Consider the following 14610-nt stretch of genomic DNA (forward strand, 5'->3'; position numbering starts at 1 on the left):
CTCTGCTGTTGGAGATACTGAAAAGTTGTCTGGACATGGTTCTGTGCAACCCACTCTAGATGACACTACTGAGCAAAGGGCCCTTCCAACCTCAGCCATTCTGTGACTCTATGCTGGAGACAACAGCATGGTTTTAAGACAAGGAAAGAAATAACTAATGTGACACTAACAGATACGTGGCTGTGTTAATTCCAATGCCTGTTGCTCACATTTACCTGCCTGAATATTGTAAAAGAGAAAAATCTACAAAAATAGACTAAGTTGGAAAACAAAATGGAGGGAGCTTATGGAAAATATCATATGAGTAGTTGCATATCATGGAGCAAGGAAATAACGAGAATAAAAATATAATCCTGTAATTTTCCCACATCTATACTTCATCCTACATTATTTTCAAGCTATTTTTATTACTACTGGTTTTAATTAAGAAAACAATGAATTTAACACTGAAAAATGCAACTATAACAATAACAGTCACTAAATAATACTTTCTCACTTAAATTACTCACAACGTTGACAAAGAATAAGCAAAGATATACTGTACTTTGGCAAAAAACTTGATTTCTTGTTCATATGGGAACTGCTCTCCTTTGCCTCTGCTGCCACCATCTGCAGAGAGAAAAAAATTAAGCTCCCTGTCATATATCCTAATTACAGTCCATTCTGCATTTTTCTTAGAAATGTACACTATAAGCAAATAATACTAGTCAGCTTTAGATGTAGATTTAAGATAACTCGAACAGTATACACACTGGCTAAAGTGGCATTTTATGACTACCTCATGTGAAGAAAAGTAATAGCAAATAAAATGTGGAAAGAATAATTGTCCAAATCTCTGTAATCTCATAGTCCAAAGAGATACGGATATTTTTGTGAGATAAAGATCTGGTGCTATGTTTGTCTCTTCCTGTTACAGGTGATAATTTGAAAGCCTTACTCAGATTCTAATCAAACACCTTTCTCCAGTTGTTCCTAGGAGAAACAAAATTAATGAATTTTTACTCCTTATATGTGGACTTCACCTAAAGAACAAAATTAACGGTTACATCCACCCAATTGAAACTTAAATTGCTTCACTTCACTATAAAAATTACTATAAAAATCAAAAAATAAAATCTGGTACAGCTCCCAAACTATTTCTCCTTTATTTAATAGTCCTGTCTTTGTTAATCCATTGCGGGACTTGAATGGTATTTGTTCCACCGATGTTTCTAGTGTTTCAGTCTTTATTCATTATCTTTCTTGCAATTATGACAAATTTATATAATTAAGAAGGATGAAGCCATGGTAATCAGGCATCAGCAGAAGAAGTAATCTGATGAGGTATCAAGACCAGACTTTTGCTAGTGTGAGTAACCATCATACAATAATTCATAAATTTGATAATTTCCACTTTGAAACTAGATAGACTTTTGGGTGAGCATTGATTTAGTCAATCTTGATGTTCCTGTTACTGTCAATTACACCATCTATGACTACACATGAGGCACAGTATATGTTGTGTGTCACTATAACTCCCATGGTCACAACATGCATCTAGCCAGGTTTTTTGGCTTTTACTGCTCATGGAAGAAGCAGACTTGGGTCACTGAATTGTATATCTTTTTTATCTTCACCAAAAGCAGATAAAGTTAAATCCTTCATAGCACTGTTGACAAAATATGTGCCAGGTGTTTGTGGAAGAATCTTCCCATTGTGGGACTTTGCTGAAGAGGTTTCTCTACTCCCTTCTCCAGAGAACATTTCAGAATGGTACAAATGACTGGTTTCATTTGCTCTCTGAAAAAGGGTTTATATATGATAGTAACTATTAATGTGCACATGTGAGAGATTTTTATAATTTTGTGCATAAATGCAAAGGAGCATCTAGTTTCTTTTTCAAAGAATGAAAGTAATTATAAATTTTGGCCAAACACTTTTAATCTGACGAATGAATATGGGAAACTGGAATGAATGGCAACTATGTAACTTTTCAAAATTTATAATCTTCATCAACTATAGGAAATTAAGGGAAAAATTATTCCAGGAATGTGCTATTTTTAAAAATTTTCTAGTTGTTTTTATAACATCATCTTAGTTAGTAATTATTTGAAAAAAATGTGCAAGGGATACTATACCAAACTCCAGAATGTACTGATGGGCTTCATCCACGTATCTTATAAGCTGCTGAAGGAAACTGTAGGCAAACCGTTTCTCAATGGAAGGCGTGTCTAATTCCAGGTCCTTAAGTCCTCTGTAAAAAGAAGTAATTTTCACACACACACACACAGAAAGACTAAAAGCAGTCTTACCTCTTCATGTAGGCTGACACCATTTTCTCTAGTAACAATTAAGTGCTTATTAACATAAGAATTTTTTGTGTTTGACATAAACAGTACTCTTACACTTACTCAAGTTTTGAGCAATTTCTTAAAACACAACTAAGATTTCCCAGCTAGAGTATTACAGAAAAATGAGACTTGTCAATCAAGTTAATCCACTATTATTATAATTTCTTTCCATTATTTGTAAGGCATTACTATCTTATATTTTCCTCCAGGGATTGATTCTTGGGTGAGGGAGTTTTGATGCTTCCAAAATACTTTGATTTAAGCAAATTAGAAGGAAATCTAATGTTCATCATTATGACTTTTCCCCAAAAGTCTGTTTGCAATGGAAAATCTTTGAATATTCACATAGCATTTATAAAAAATCAGAGGAAAACTAAAATAAAGTGATGGGATTGCTCTTCCAGCATGTTTCATCATAGTTACTAATCTGATATGAAAAGCACTTCTTTCAACAAGTATGAATCTTCAGAGAGTGAATCCATGACACAGGCTGATTTCTGCTGGCAACAAGTTGGCATTGACATATGTCTTCATTATGCAGGATCAGGACTTAATTAATGGTACACAAAGAAGCCATGCTTATTGAGCAAGAGACTCTATCACAGCCACCTGGTCCCCCATCAGAAGCACCAAGTACATTAGTACTCAGCTATGTTGCAAGTTTAAAAAGTATAACTACTGCATATATACTGAATATAACTGCCTGTGTAGTGCAGATTTATGCTTTAAATTAAAACATTGACGATGGCAGGGTTCAGTTTCAGAAAAACAGATCCCGGAATTAAACCAGCTTTGTCATCTGTTCATACCAGTAAGGGTACAAGAATGTCTGCTTCATTAAGGTTATATGATCAAGGACCTCAAGAGGGTAATAAAAGAGAAGACATAAATAAGAACACAGAGTCACAAACCCAAGAGAGAAGGGATAGAGAAGGGATAAAGAAGACAATGATGGAGAATGAAAGTCTCCAGTTACTAAATAAGGGGCCATTAAGAAACTTCAGACACAAGTTTGGAGAGGGATCACCTGTATTTTGTAACTCCTAAGAGGAGGAGACATGAGGATTTGGAATATTTGAGGCAGATCAGTGGAACTACACAAACCAATGATGGACTGTGCAGCAGGAAAGTATCAAGAGCAGAGGGGAGAAGAGGCAAAAAGAGCTTTAAAAATGGCTGATCACATGTAGACTATGGCCTGTCAATATAGTTTTCTGACTGAGCCCTGTACTTCATCACTAGAGTTTGTCCTATAATCTTATTATATATGCTATATAATTTTATTACTCATAGAAAATTAGAAAGTTTACTAACAGTTAGATGTATGGAAACACACCAGAACGAAAAAAACAGGCTGCAGTGTTGAGAAGAAAGGCAGAAGGAGACGTGCAGAGATTCTGGAGAACTCTGCTTATGCCTTCCAAAACATTGCTACTATCTCTGTAATGCATTTCTTCCTTACAATGTTTTAAATGAAGGAGCTCATCCTTATTCCCAGGCAAACCTAAAAATGATCATTTGTTTTTTTTTCATTAAAAAGCCAAACAAAAATCCCCAAAACCAACCAAACAAACAACAAACAAACACCCCTATTGAGGACTATTAGAAACCTTCTGTTATACTAATACTGAACAGAGAATTACCTGGAGACAACATATCCATTAATCTGTAGAAATTTCAGAATATCCTGTGCTTTTTCTCTGTCCTTGGCTTTTTCTTTGGCAGTGAGTGTATCGTAAGGAACAAGAAGAGGATGGTTGCCTCCTCCTACTATGGAACACCAAGAGAATTAAAAATTAGTTAAAGAGTTTTCTGTTGACACAGTAAGTCCTAGTAGGCAAAAGCACTCTCATAATGCTACACAGCATGTTACAGTAAAATCTAGTCTGAAATAACAATAATACACTTGTCTGTTTCTTTACAGAAACCTTAAGAAACATTGACATGGGAACTTTGGACATGGCTGTATAGTTCTGACATAGTTGCTGCAAGTACCAAGCAAATACGCTGAACCTACTGCAAGAACTCTTAAAGAAGAACAAAGTGCTTAACTGTTACAAACATGTATTACAATTACAACTTCATTTAATGAAACTGGAAATATTTCAATAAATAACACATAATTTAATAAGAAAACCATGATATTAGCAAATACATAAACACATACAGTCCTGCTTTTAAACATTCTGATAGGGCTCATTGAGTTTAGCAAGATATACCCATATTTAAAAATATATTAAAGTGATACAGTTCTACTTTATAATAATAAATTGAAGACAGAAAATTAGAATACATTTTTCAAACATGGTTCACACAACTGTCCAACCTGATTAAAAGAATGCTTATCAGAGGTAAACAGAATAAAATGCATTGATATTGCTTAGAAATATCTGATGTATTGATACATCCCTAAAAGAAGACATTTAATTTGGCAGGAAAATAATGCTGCTATTATTAATATAAATGTCTGCATAAAACCCAACATTTTTAGGATTTCAGCTTCTAAAATCACCATCACACAACAGAACACAATAAATTCCTACAACAATTGCTCCGAAACCCCAGGAAATTGTAAGGGCAATGATCAGACTCATCTCAGAAAAAATACTATAGCAAGTCTCTAATAATAGTAATATTTCTAAAAAGGAACAAATTCCCTCTATAAAAATCCTTGGGGTTTTTTTTAAGCCACATATTATAAAATTTTCCATTACTTCTAAAAGATTAATGCTATAAGAAAAATATATTAATGTAGCTTCAATTAATTTACAACCTTTGAGTTCTCTTCCTTTGAAATATTTGAATTGGTAAGCTACTTAAACAAGAACACGTTTAGTTAAGGCACTAAACATCACAACAGATACTTTGTTGTTTCTTCTTTGTCGATTTTAATATGCTGTTCCTTTTTCTGTTCATCTGTTTTCTCAAATGCATAAACAAAGCTAATCACAGTGAACTTAAAACACTGAAAATACTTATAGTTAATATTACCTTTTGCTTCAAGTTCCATTTTCTTTTTCTTTGCCCATATGTTATGGTAGTTTTCAGCCATCATCTCAGCCATAGCCTTAGGAAAATGGAGAGCTTAGAGATATGTCTTGCAATGGTTAACTCTCAAAAAGGACAATTTTCTGGTTGATAATAAATAACAAGTTTTGTTCTCTGGGAAGTTAAATACAATGATTCACCAGAAACAAGTTTTTATTGAAAAAATATTTTATAGAATTTGGGTAGAATGGGCATAGGTATAGGAGTTAGGAACCTGGTGCTGAAGAGAACTGTTAGTAAAAAAAAGGGAGGAACCACAAAGAGAAGTATAGTCTAGAAAGAGTACTGGGCTGTAAGATGGGGGACTTGATTCTTCAAGGCCAAAAAGAACCCTCTGAAGGCCCTGGTCAGGGAAATAAAGAACAGCAAGCCAGAGGACTGAATCAATATTGTTACTGCTGGCTGCAGACTAATCATATACCCATGAATATAGGTTCTTCAATGTGGATATTATGCTCATTTTTGTGAGCATGCTGTTAAAAGCATCAACCATTTTACCACATAAATTCTTCTATATATTCTTCCTATAAAACAAACTCAGACTGGCAAACTAGAAGCTAGATCCCAAACCAGGCAAAGCAGACAAGCTCTCCAATCTCTAACTAGAAGGAACTACTATTCCAACACGAAACAACTTTTTAAACCCACCTCTTCTGTTCCCCTGGTTGTACACCCTCCCCCCCAGTTGTACAGAGTGGTGGAATTTTCTGCAGATTTCATTTTTCATTTCTTTCATGAAACTACAGAAACATTCTGCTCATCTTCAGTAAGGGTTTTGAGTAATGAGTATTTCCTTTGTTTGTGAGAATACTCATGAATTCACAAACTTTTCAGCCGTATCCCATGCAGGGCTAAGGGTTGTACTCAATGATCCTCGTAGGTCCCTTCCAACTCAGCATATTCTGTGATATCTTGTTCCTAAGACAATTCGTTTCATAAACTTTTCTCCAATGAATATATTATTGCACATATCTCTTTGCATGGTAGATGCTTTCCCGGTGTTTTGACAATCCCAGTTAGGACCTTGGAGGAATGTAGTATAGTCTGTGTTTTATTTCCTTGGAAAGCAGGGTGCTATGAAGATATTTTCAGAGCAAGACCTAGCTACTCATGGAGCCAGGATGTGACCGGGTGACGTAAGGCCAAAATGAGAAGTATTTTGGAGAGTTACAGTTTTAGACATGGTTAATTCCTCCTAGCATATTATTTGCACAGGATGATGTAAAAATTGAACAGCATTAATTCTTATGTACTAGTTAAAAAAAAACAAAGAAAGAAAGAAACCACAAAAACAAAACATCTAAAAAACCCCAAACCTCTGTTCAAAACAACTAACTTTGTTCTAGCAATTTATCTAAGCCTGAACTCCAACTCAAAAGATATTAAACATTTTTAAAAATGTTCAAAATTAAATACACAATTTTTACAACTCAGATCTCATTAATACTAACATGTTTGGATATTTCGTGAATGTCTGTATCAGGACAATTAATAGCTGAAATTGCATTTTAATTAAATTTACTTAGCTCTAAAATAACATATTCTGAAACTGGTTTCAAAGACCTCTCTTCACAGGGCAAATGAATCATGAAGTCAGCAGGCTCTGCTTTATAGCTAAGGGCTACAAAGGAAATTCAATCAATGATGAGTGTTAGAGGGTATGGGACTAACAGAAGTTCTAATACCATTTCTTTGTGGTTTGTGACAGGATGGTTACTTTTATCTGAACTTGGATTACTGCAACATAATACTGTGATGATGTTCACATCATGAGTTTGTTCATGAGCATTAAATAAAGTCCTCACAGTCTTTTAATTATACTGAGTTTATACAAACGTTAAATGTAATTGTAATGAATCTCTGTTATCAGAATAAGATAAGAATGTAATGATAGAAGTAGTTATTCAATGATCAATTTTATGAACTCTTTGGAATGATCACCAGTGTAATGACGTAATAAGAAAATTCTTATTACTGTAAAGCTAGTCAACAATCTAAAATGGCTAGAAATATAAAACTCGAAACTACAAGACAGAAATCAAGGAGGAGAAATCCAGTGTGAGAATTTGATACAGTATAGTATATACTGTACAATTAGCCAATTAATCTACTACTGCTGCTTGTTTCCCTGCACCATGGCAAAGCTTAGTATGGGCAAACTTCACCCTGTGTTTCAGGAGTCTATTGTAGCCAGCTTTGAACACCATGTTGCAATCACTAGACCGGCACAAACATTCATACTTACTAATTTAAAACTATTTAGTATGCCTATATAATACTGTAATCATATTCACAGTAAATAAGTAGGCTGTAAAAACTAGCATCATGTTCCATCAAACACCATGAAAAAAATCCTAACTAATGACAGAAACATCATTTATTAACTAAAATATATCATTCCAGACAGCAGCAATCTACAGATAGGTCTGTCAAAATCATACCCACAACTCCTTCATTCTCTAATCTCACAATATTTATTGTAGCAACAGTTCCTAGTTCTTATTTCTTCCGTTTAGGAAAAAAAAAAGGCAATGACAAAATGTTTTGAACAGATAACGGAGAAATGAATGATAAAGAGAAAAGATTGGTGCTGCTAGCTTTTCTAAACAGGATTGTCTTCAAAACAACAAATGTTCACAAAGAGAGCTGGGAAAATCAATCCAGGAATACAGAAAAATTGGAAGCTTTTCAACATGAGCCATATTTTTTAAGCAACAGAGGATCAAGGAGAAATGATAGAAAAGAAAAAAAAAAACACAAAAATCGAAGCATATCAAAGAAAGTAAGATTTGGTAGCAAATTATTTAAAATAAACTAGCAGAACTTAAAAAATTAAATTGTAAAAAAAAAGGGTAGGCAGTTTAAGTGTTTCTGACTTACATGTAAGTCTCTGGAGAGGGTGACATTGCTCATATCAATTGCTCGAGGAGTGTAACCATGGGCTGTATCTACAGAGATCTGAATGACACGTGCAAAACTGTCAAGTTATGCAAGCATTTAATTTGAAGAAGTTATCATTAACAAGGTAGGAAAGTAGTGAAAGAACTTCAGGAAAAAGTAACTTGTATATCTCTAGAGAGCAAAAAGATCCTATGTAGCCCAACTGAAAATAAATCAAGGTCATAAACTTAAGTGAGAATAAGGCAAAGATCAACAAAGTTTGTTCCCAAGGACAGCCAGCTTCAGTAAACAGAAATCCAAACCAATTGTCAGAATTGTACAATTATCTGTGAAAAATGCTTTCACATATTTTTACGCTACAAGTTTATTTCATCACTTTTAAAATCAAAGACCAGAGAGCAGATTTTGCATGCCTTCTTGTTAAAAAGGTTTTAGCAAAATGACTCACTTGACTGGTTTGAGATATGCGACGCGTCCGATTATACAGTGCCATGGAATCTCCCTCCCGTGTTCTTTCAATTCGCCATCCCCACGCCAGCATAGTTTTTAATGATTCTTTGATTGGCCATCGATAAATTTCTTTCTCCTAGAGGAATGTACATACAATAATTAACTTGTTTATTACAGCTGTACAGAGCAAAAAAAGAGTTTGGATGTTTCCTCTTTATGAGATGCAAAGAAATGTACTTAAATCAACCCTTATGGTCCAGGGTTAATGAAACAAGGCAAATAAATCATATAAGTTATTAAAAAGCTTATTTATCATTTCAGAGGTGGGCTGAAGAATTCTGGCCCTGCAGGAAGCTGATAATCTCATCCTTTTAGCGGCATTCCCAGACATGAAGTCAAAGGTAGAGCAGTAATTCTCAGGAGTAGGTGTTTTGTCTGCTACATGAACCAAAAAACCAAAATCACAGAATCATAAGAAAGTCTATGTTGGAATAGACCTCTGGACATCATCAGCCTCTACCTTCTGTTGAGATCAGATAAGCTAACCTAATTGGGCTATCAATTATTTTACTATATTTAATGTATTTAATATATTTGACTACAAAATTTACCAGCATTATCACACTTCAGTTTCACCATAAGCTATGCCATATAAATTCGGCCGTGTGAGAAAACAGATTGAGTGGCTTATTTAATATACAATAAAACCCTTCTGTATCTTTTCAAGGTTTGGGGGAAGGCAACAACCACACATTAACTGACATACTCCAAATAATTTTTTTAAAATTATATAAACACAAGGTGATATTTTCAGTGATATTTCAACCACCCTGAATGAACAAGTTCCTTACCTTTTCAGATAGTAACTTATATTGTTTCATTAATGGTTGCACTTTTGCAGATTCAGAAAATGTTTCACCATATGTCCATCCATTGGCAAACTGAAAACAGCAACAATAAGTAAGGAAAACGGGGAAAAGCAAAAAATTATGAAAAATCCTATTTTTATTGGTACAAATTAACTGAACAATGCTTCTGCAGACCTGTTCTCTTAAAGTTTCCTTTCTACTATTTTTTCAACATTTTCTCAACCAACATTTATATTATTTGTACATTGAAAAGTGAATCATGTAGTGTGCCATCTTTTTGCGAATTAATGATTACCCAAAGCTATCATATCAATACTTTTTTCTTTTACAGATTTATATGGAGCAGAATACCATGTTACAGTGGAGTAAAGTAACTATTTTTAACAGTGGACAAACACATGGCACAAAGGAATAAATACTAAAGACCTTTTTTGCTTAAAAAAAAAAAGAAATTTCAAGTCCATAAAACTGCTAAACAATTAGCAAGTATGTTTACTCAAAAGTCAACAATAAAAATAATGAAATGATGAAACATTATTTTGTGCACTTACAGAATTTGTCTTCAAATACATTTCAAGAAAATTATGTGTTTATATCTTATCTACATACTAACTTGTAGCATTATGAAAAATAATAATATCCGGAGTAAAACATTTGAAAGATTAAATGGATTCAAATAAAAAAATCTGATTTTGCTTTAACAGGAATATAGATTTTACCTTTTCCATTGACCATTTGTCATGAGCATGTTCTGCATACTTGTTAATGAAATATTCTAGCTTTTCAGGGATTGTAATGCTGAAAGTGAAGAGAAAATTAACATTATATCACACATGCTAAAATGTGAATGCTTTTGTTTTGAAAAAAACTTCAATATATATAAAATAATGCATACATCAGTTCAACACATCTTACTGTGCTCTTCTTCCTCACCTACAGTTTGCTCCAAGGCCTAGTTAAATCAAGGAAGAAATCTGAATTATTTAATGGGCACTGAATGACAATCACAGCTGTTGTAGGAATTTTACTTCTTTGAAATGTTTGCAGGGAAAATCAATAATGATATTGAGCACTCATGCTTTTTGTCACATATTTCTTTTACTATCATTTTCTTAGTATTAAAGATAAAACTATGATCTATAGTTTCAGAATTATGGTAGTAACTTACTGCACATGCCCATTACAAACTAAGTGCAATAACAATCCTTTTAGAAACACATCATCTATTTTATATATTCCTACAAATTGTATTATATGCTTGAAGCACACTAACTTATGCAACTTGAAAATTATATGCCTCATGCTTTATTTTCCAACACACCAGTGAATATTTAAAATATTAAAATCCTTATTAAAAATAATAAAAAGCCACACAAATTAATACACTACCCTTTCAACAGGTGTACAAGACAGTGCAGAAGTTAAGGTTTCTGAGGCAGTAAAGAAAAAGGAGTGATTTTTATTTGCCAAGCAAGTATTACAGACAGAACATTCTTTGAGAAATAATTTATCAAATATCAGTAGTTTTCTTCATCTACATTCTTACAAATGAAAAGGATTAACTGCTTGTTGGTCATTGCTGAAATAACAAAATCTTCCCTTCTAACCCATAGGATTTGGTAGTAGAAGTGTTACAGTGCCACCTACTGCAAAGTAGAAGAGTCTGGATTTTAATTTTCAGTTATAAGAAAAAGCAGAAATGTAAACCAGAATTATGTCTGAGTAACAGTTTGCAAGAGCCTAACCACATACAAAGGTCAGAAAATATTCATCCAGCACTGTCATCAGCTTTTTCATTGTTTGAAAGAATGTATTTCAGGGGGAACTCTACTAGTGCTATAATACTTCAAATAATATCAGAAATGCAATGAACTGACAAGTACAAAAATGTCTTATTACCTACAGCTTAATATAAATAGGTCTAGTAGTAAGCAATGGGATGCAGGATTTGCATGTTAAAAGAATCTTAAAATAACTTGTAGGTGACATAGCATTAGTGCTTTCTTTGTCTTGAAATATCACAGAACTGGTGACTGTATGGCAAAGAAGTGACCTATGGTTTGGGTAATGTTAAGTAACATTTTCTAAGTTTTTCAAATATATTCTGTCTATCTACAATTTTTCTCAGAAATGACACCAGGTAAAATAATATTCAATTCGCTAAATGATAGTACAATAATCTCACTAAATTTTGCTAAACCTTCATATATTTTAAATACATTTTAGATAAACGAATTTTCATGGTGGCTGATGTGATTTCTATATTCCAGACTAGATTATGGTTTTTACTACCATATTTCAATGTGCATACATGTACAATCATGCTGTAACAAAGGTATCAACCTACTGACAGCATTTTGTGTACTGAATACAGGCAGAAAGCTCACTGAAGCAATTGAAGCAAATGTCTTACAAGAGGAATTTTTCAAGATACAGTGCATAGCCACACTTCTGTAAGACTGCTGGCTGTAGTCAAAAATCAGGGCAGAAAATTTCCATTTAGATACATGCTTCGTCTGGCTAATGTACTTAAAAAATCATGGTCAGAGTATGACCGCCTAGAGAGAATGAATATCTTTCTGCCCAATTCCCCATTATTCATAGTAAAATGATTATATGAATGCATGATCAAACATAATTTTCTTAGGTACACTGTCATTCACACATACTGGAATTAGTGTCTTGTCACATGTTAATAATGACAGGGATGATGTAGGTTAGTCTACTTTTTCAGCTCCTAAAAAAATGATGGTTTGTTTGCAGCAGACATATAAAGATAATTGGACAATTCTATCTTCAGGGTAAAAATGCATTAAAAATATTCTAATTTGACCAAGAAATTAGTTATGTAACTTGATAGTTATTGCTTTACATGATTTAAAATAAATACTTAAGTAAAAATAAAAATTTAAGGTCTCAATTTTATCTAGAAGATAAGCATTCCAAAGAGAAGAAAAGCTGTAAGTTCTCATTATACCAAACAACAGATTTCCCCCCCCTCTTTTACACATTCATGATTAAAAGAAAACTAGTTGCAATGAAGTAATTCCTTACTTTGAGGTATCAACAGGTTGAGGATTAAAGTTCCCATCTGAATCCATTGAAGCCTGTTTTTCCATCATATTGACATAATTTGATTCCATATAATCTGGAGGTAAGGCCCCTGCAACTGCGCTCAGACAAGGCAAAGCCAGTTTGAACAGTTCTTGTTCATATTTCTGTGGAAAACACCGGGAATAGAAAGTGAGTAGTGAATAGGAACTTTCAACATCACTGCTGAAACTGATACAGCTATGTGTGAAACCAAGCAGCCACAGATTGGCTTTCTTGATGTGAAACTGAATCTTTTTTCTGAAAATAAAGAAAACTGACTGTCCAAAGCATGTAGATAAAGCTAGGATCAAGTCTTGCTCTTGCTCAAATAAATGAGAAAAGTGCTGACTTCACTGGCAGAAAAAACAGACATTTTTCAGATGCCTAAGAAGAAAACATAGCACAGGAATATGCACAGCATTCCTAAATACTTAGATTTGAAATGAAACTCATGAAATTTTAAGCAGATTTGTTAAAAACGGTCACAGAATGAACAATAAATACATAACAAGGTGTATTATTAAATTTTTGTCCAACATAGAATTGATTCAAGGGTGCTGCAACTACAACTACTAAGCAGAGAACTGTACAGATCTATACAGATATATAACAAGATTACTGCTTTACTGATATATATTTTTTTAATGAGCAGAAAAATGGTATACCTACATTAAAGTAGAAGTTATAAGAGAAAGATTTAAATTTACTAAAGCCTGCATCTTTTCCTTTAAAGTGCATAATACAGTACTGACAAAAGCTGGGTAAAAATCACAGATTAAAGAAAAAAAGATTACACAGTAAGGATTTTAGAGTAATAGGTGGATATTAAAATTACTTACCTTTTGAGATAAAGCATCAAAAATACCCCAGAACAACTTTCTGGATAAATGAAGTTCTTCTTCTGAGGCAGCACCAAAGTTACCCCATCCACTTGGCAAACAATAATACTTCCAGCATCTTTCATAATGATTTGTCAGCAACTAAAACAAAACATATTTCGAAAGCAAATAAAATTATCCGTTGAGGTCCTTCCATTCTGGCACTTGACCATTACAGACATTATCAGAAAAATTTCTATCTTTTTATCAATAATCAATGTTATGTATCTCTTTTTTAAATCACTGGAGCATATACACACAGAATTAGAAGTTTTTTCATCTTTGTTTCAAAGCTTTTTGGAAAAAATCTTGCAAGTCACAGTCAGTAAAGATCTGACAGGATTCTCTTTTTCCAGTCAGAACAAATGTCAAGGTGGAAAAATGCAGACATTCATAATAAAAGTCTGCATCATTTATGCACAAAAATGTGCATAAATAAAGACAGGACTTAAAAAAAAAAATCAGATGTGGAGAAGTGAGGATTTTGATAACGAAAAATATAATCTTAATTCTGCACAGTTCTGTTACACTTTTACTGGATCGGGGGGAAAAAAAACCCAACAATACCTGTAATATATTTTTATACCTTTATATTTAAATAATCTGTTAATATCTATTTACTACTTAAATTGGTTGGATGATTAAAGAAAAAATAGAGAGAAGAACTTACATGCCTGTAAAAAGACAAAAGTATCATCATTTATGTAGAACCACAGGAGTCTCAGAAATATGGACTCTAAGAGTCAAATATGTAACTGAAAATATTTTTTCAAACTATATTCTATTACACAATGGCCAGACAAGTTTGCTTTTAGACTGCATGAGCATACTAATATATATACATATATGCTTTTAAACTTAGTGAAGAGCGTAAAGGTAGGTCTTAGTCTTAGAGAAGTACCTGATGAAGCACTGAATATGAATTAAGAGGAAATAAAAAGGTAGCTCTATTCCATAAAGTTTGCAATATATTATACAGGAAAAACACCACAGATTTGAATTCACCTGTTGCTTAAACTGAGGAAATTTTTAACTGTAGAA

At 33.2% G+C, this 14610-nt stretch overlaps 1 protein-coding gene across 10 annotated transcripts in view; it reads right to left on the reverse strand.

Moving 5' to 3' along the window:
- RYR2 (ryanodine receptor 2) overlaps positions 1-14610 on the reverse strand; it is a 394099-nt gene that overhangs the window by 93126 nt on the left and 286363 nt on the right. For all 10 annotated transcript variants that reach the window (XR_003534458.1, XM_027684666.1, XM_027684677.1 and 7 more), the window contains 10 exons: positions 13531-13671; positions 12653-12816; positions 10318-10396; positions 9581-9670; positions 8728-8865; positions 8259-8336; positions 5322-5397; positions 3974-4100; positions 2118-2233; positions 545-609 (listed from right to left, as the gene is read on the reverse strand). Coding sequence is in view for 9 of the 10 variants with exons in the window: in XM_027684666.1 (XP_027540467.1) it covers positions 545-609; positions 2118-2233; positions 3974-4100; positions 5322-5397; positions 8259-8336; positions 8728-8865; positions 9581-9670; positions 10318-10396; positions 12653-12816; positions 13531-13671 (1074 nt within the window). In the remaining variant the exon portion in view is untranslated. The remainder of the gene's footprint in view (positions 1-544; positions 610-2117; positions 2234-3973; positions 4101-5321; positions 5398-8258; positions 8337-8727; positions 8866-9580; positions 9671-10317; positions 10397-12652; positions 12817-13530; positions 13672-14610) is intronic.

The sequence above is a fragment of the Neopelma chrysocephalum genome, unplaced genomic scaffold (genome assembly GCF_003984885.1).
Source record: "Neopelma chrysocephalum unplaced genomic scaffold, ASM398488v2 Primary Assembly neopelma1_23, whole genome shotgun sequence".
Taxonomy (NCBI): domain Eukaryota; kingdom Metazoa; phylum Chordata; class Aves; order Passeriformes; family Pipridae; genus Neopelma; species Neopelma chrysocephalum.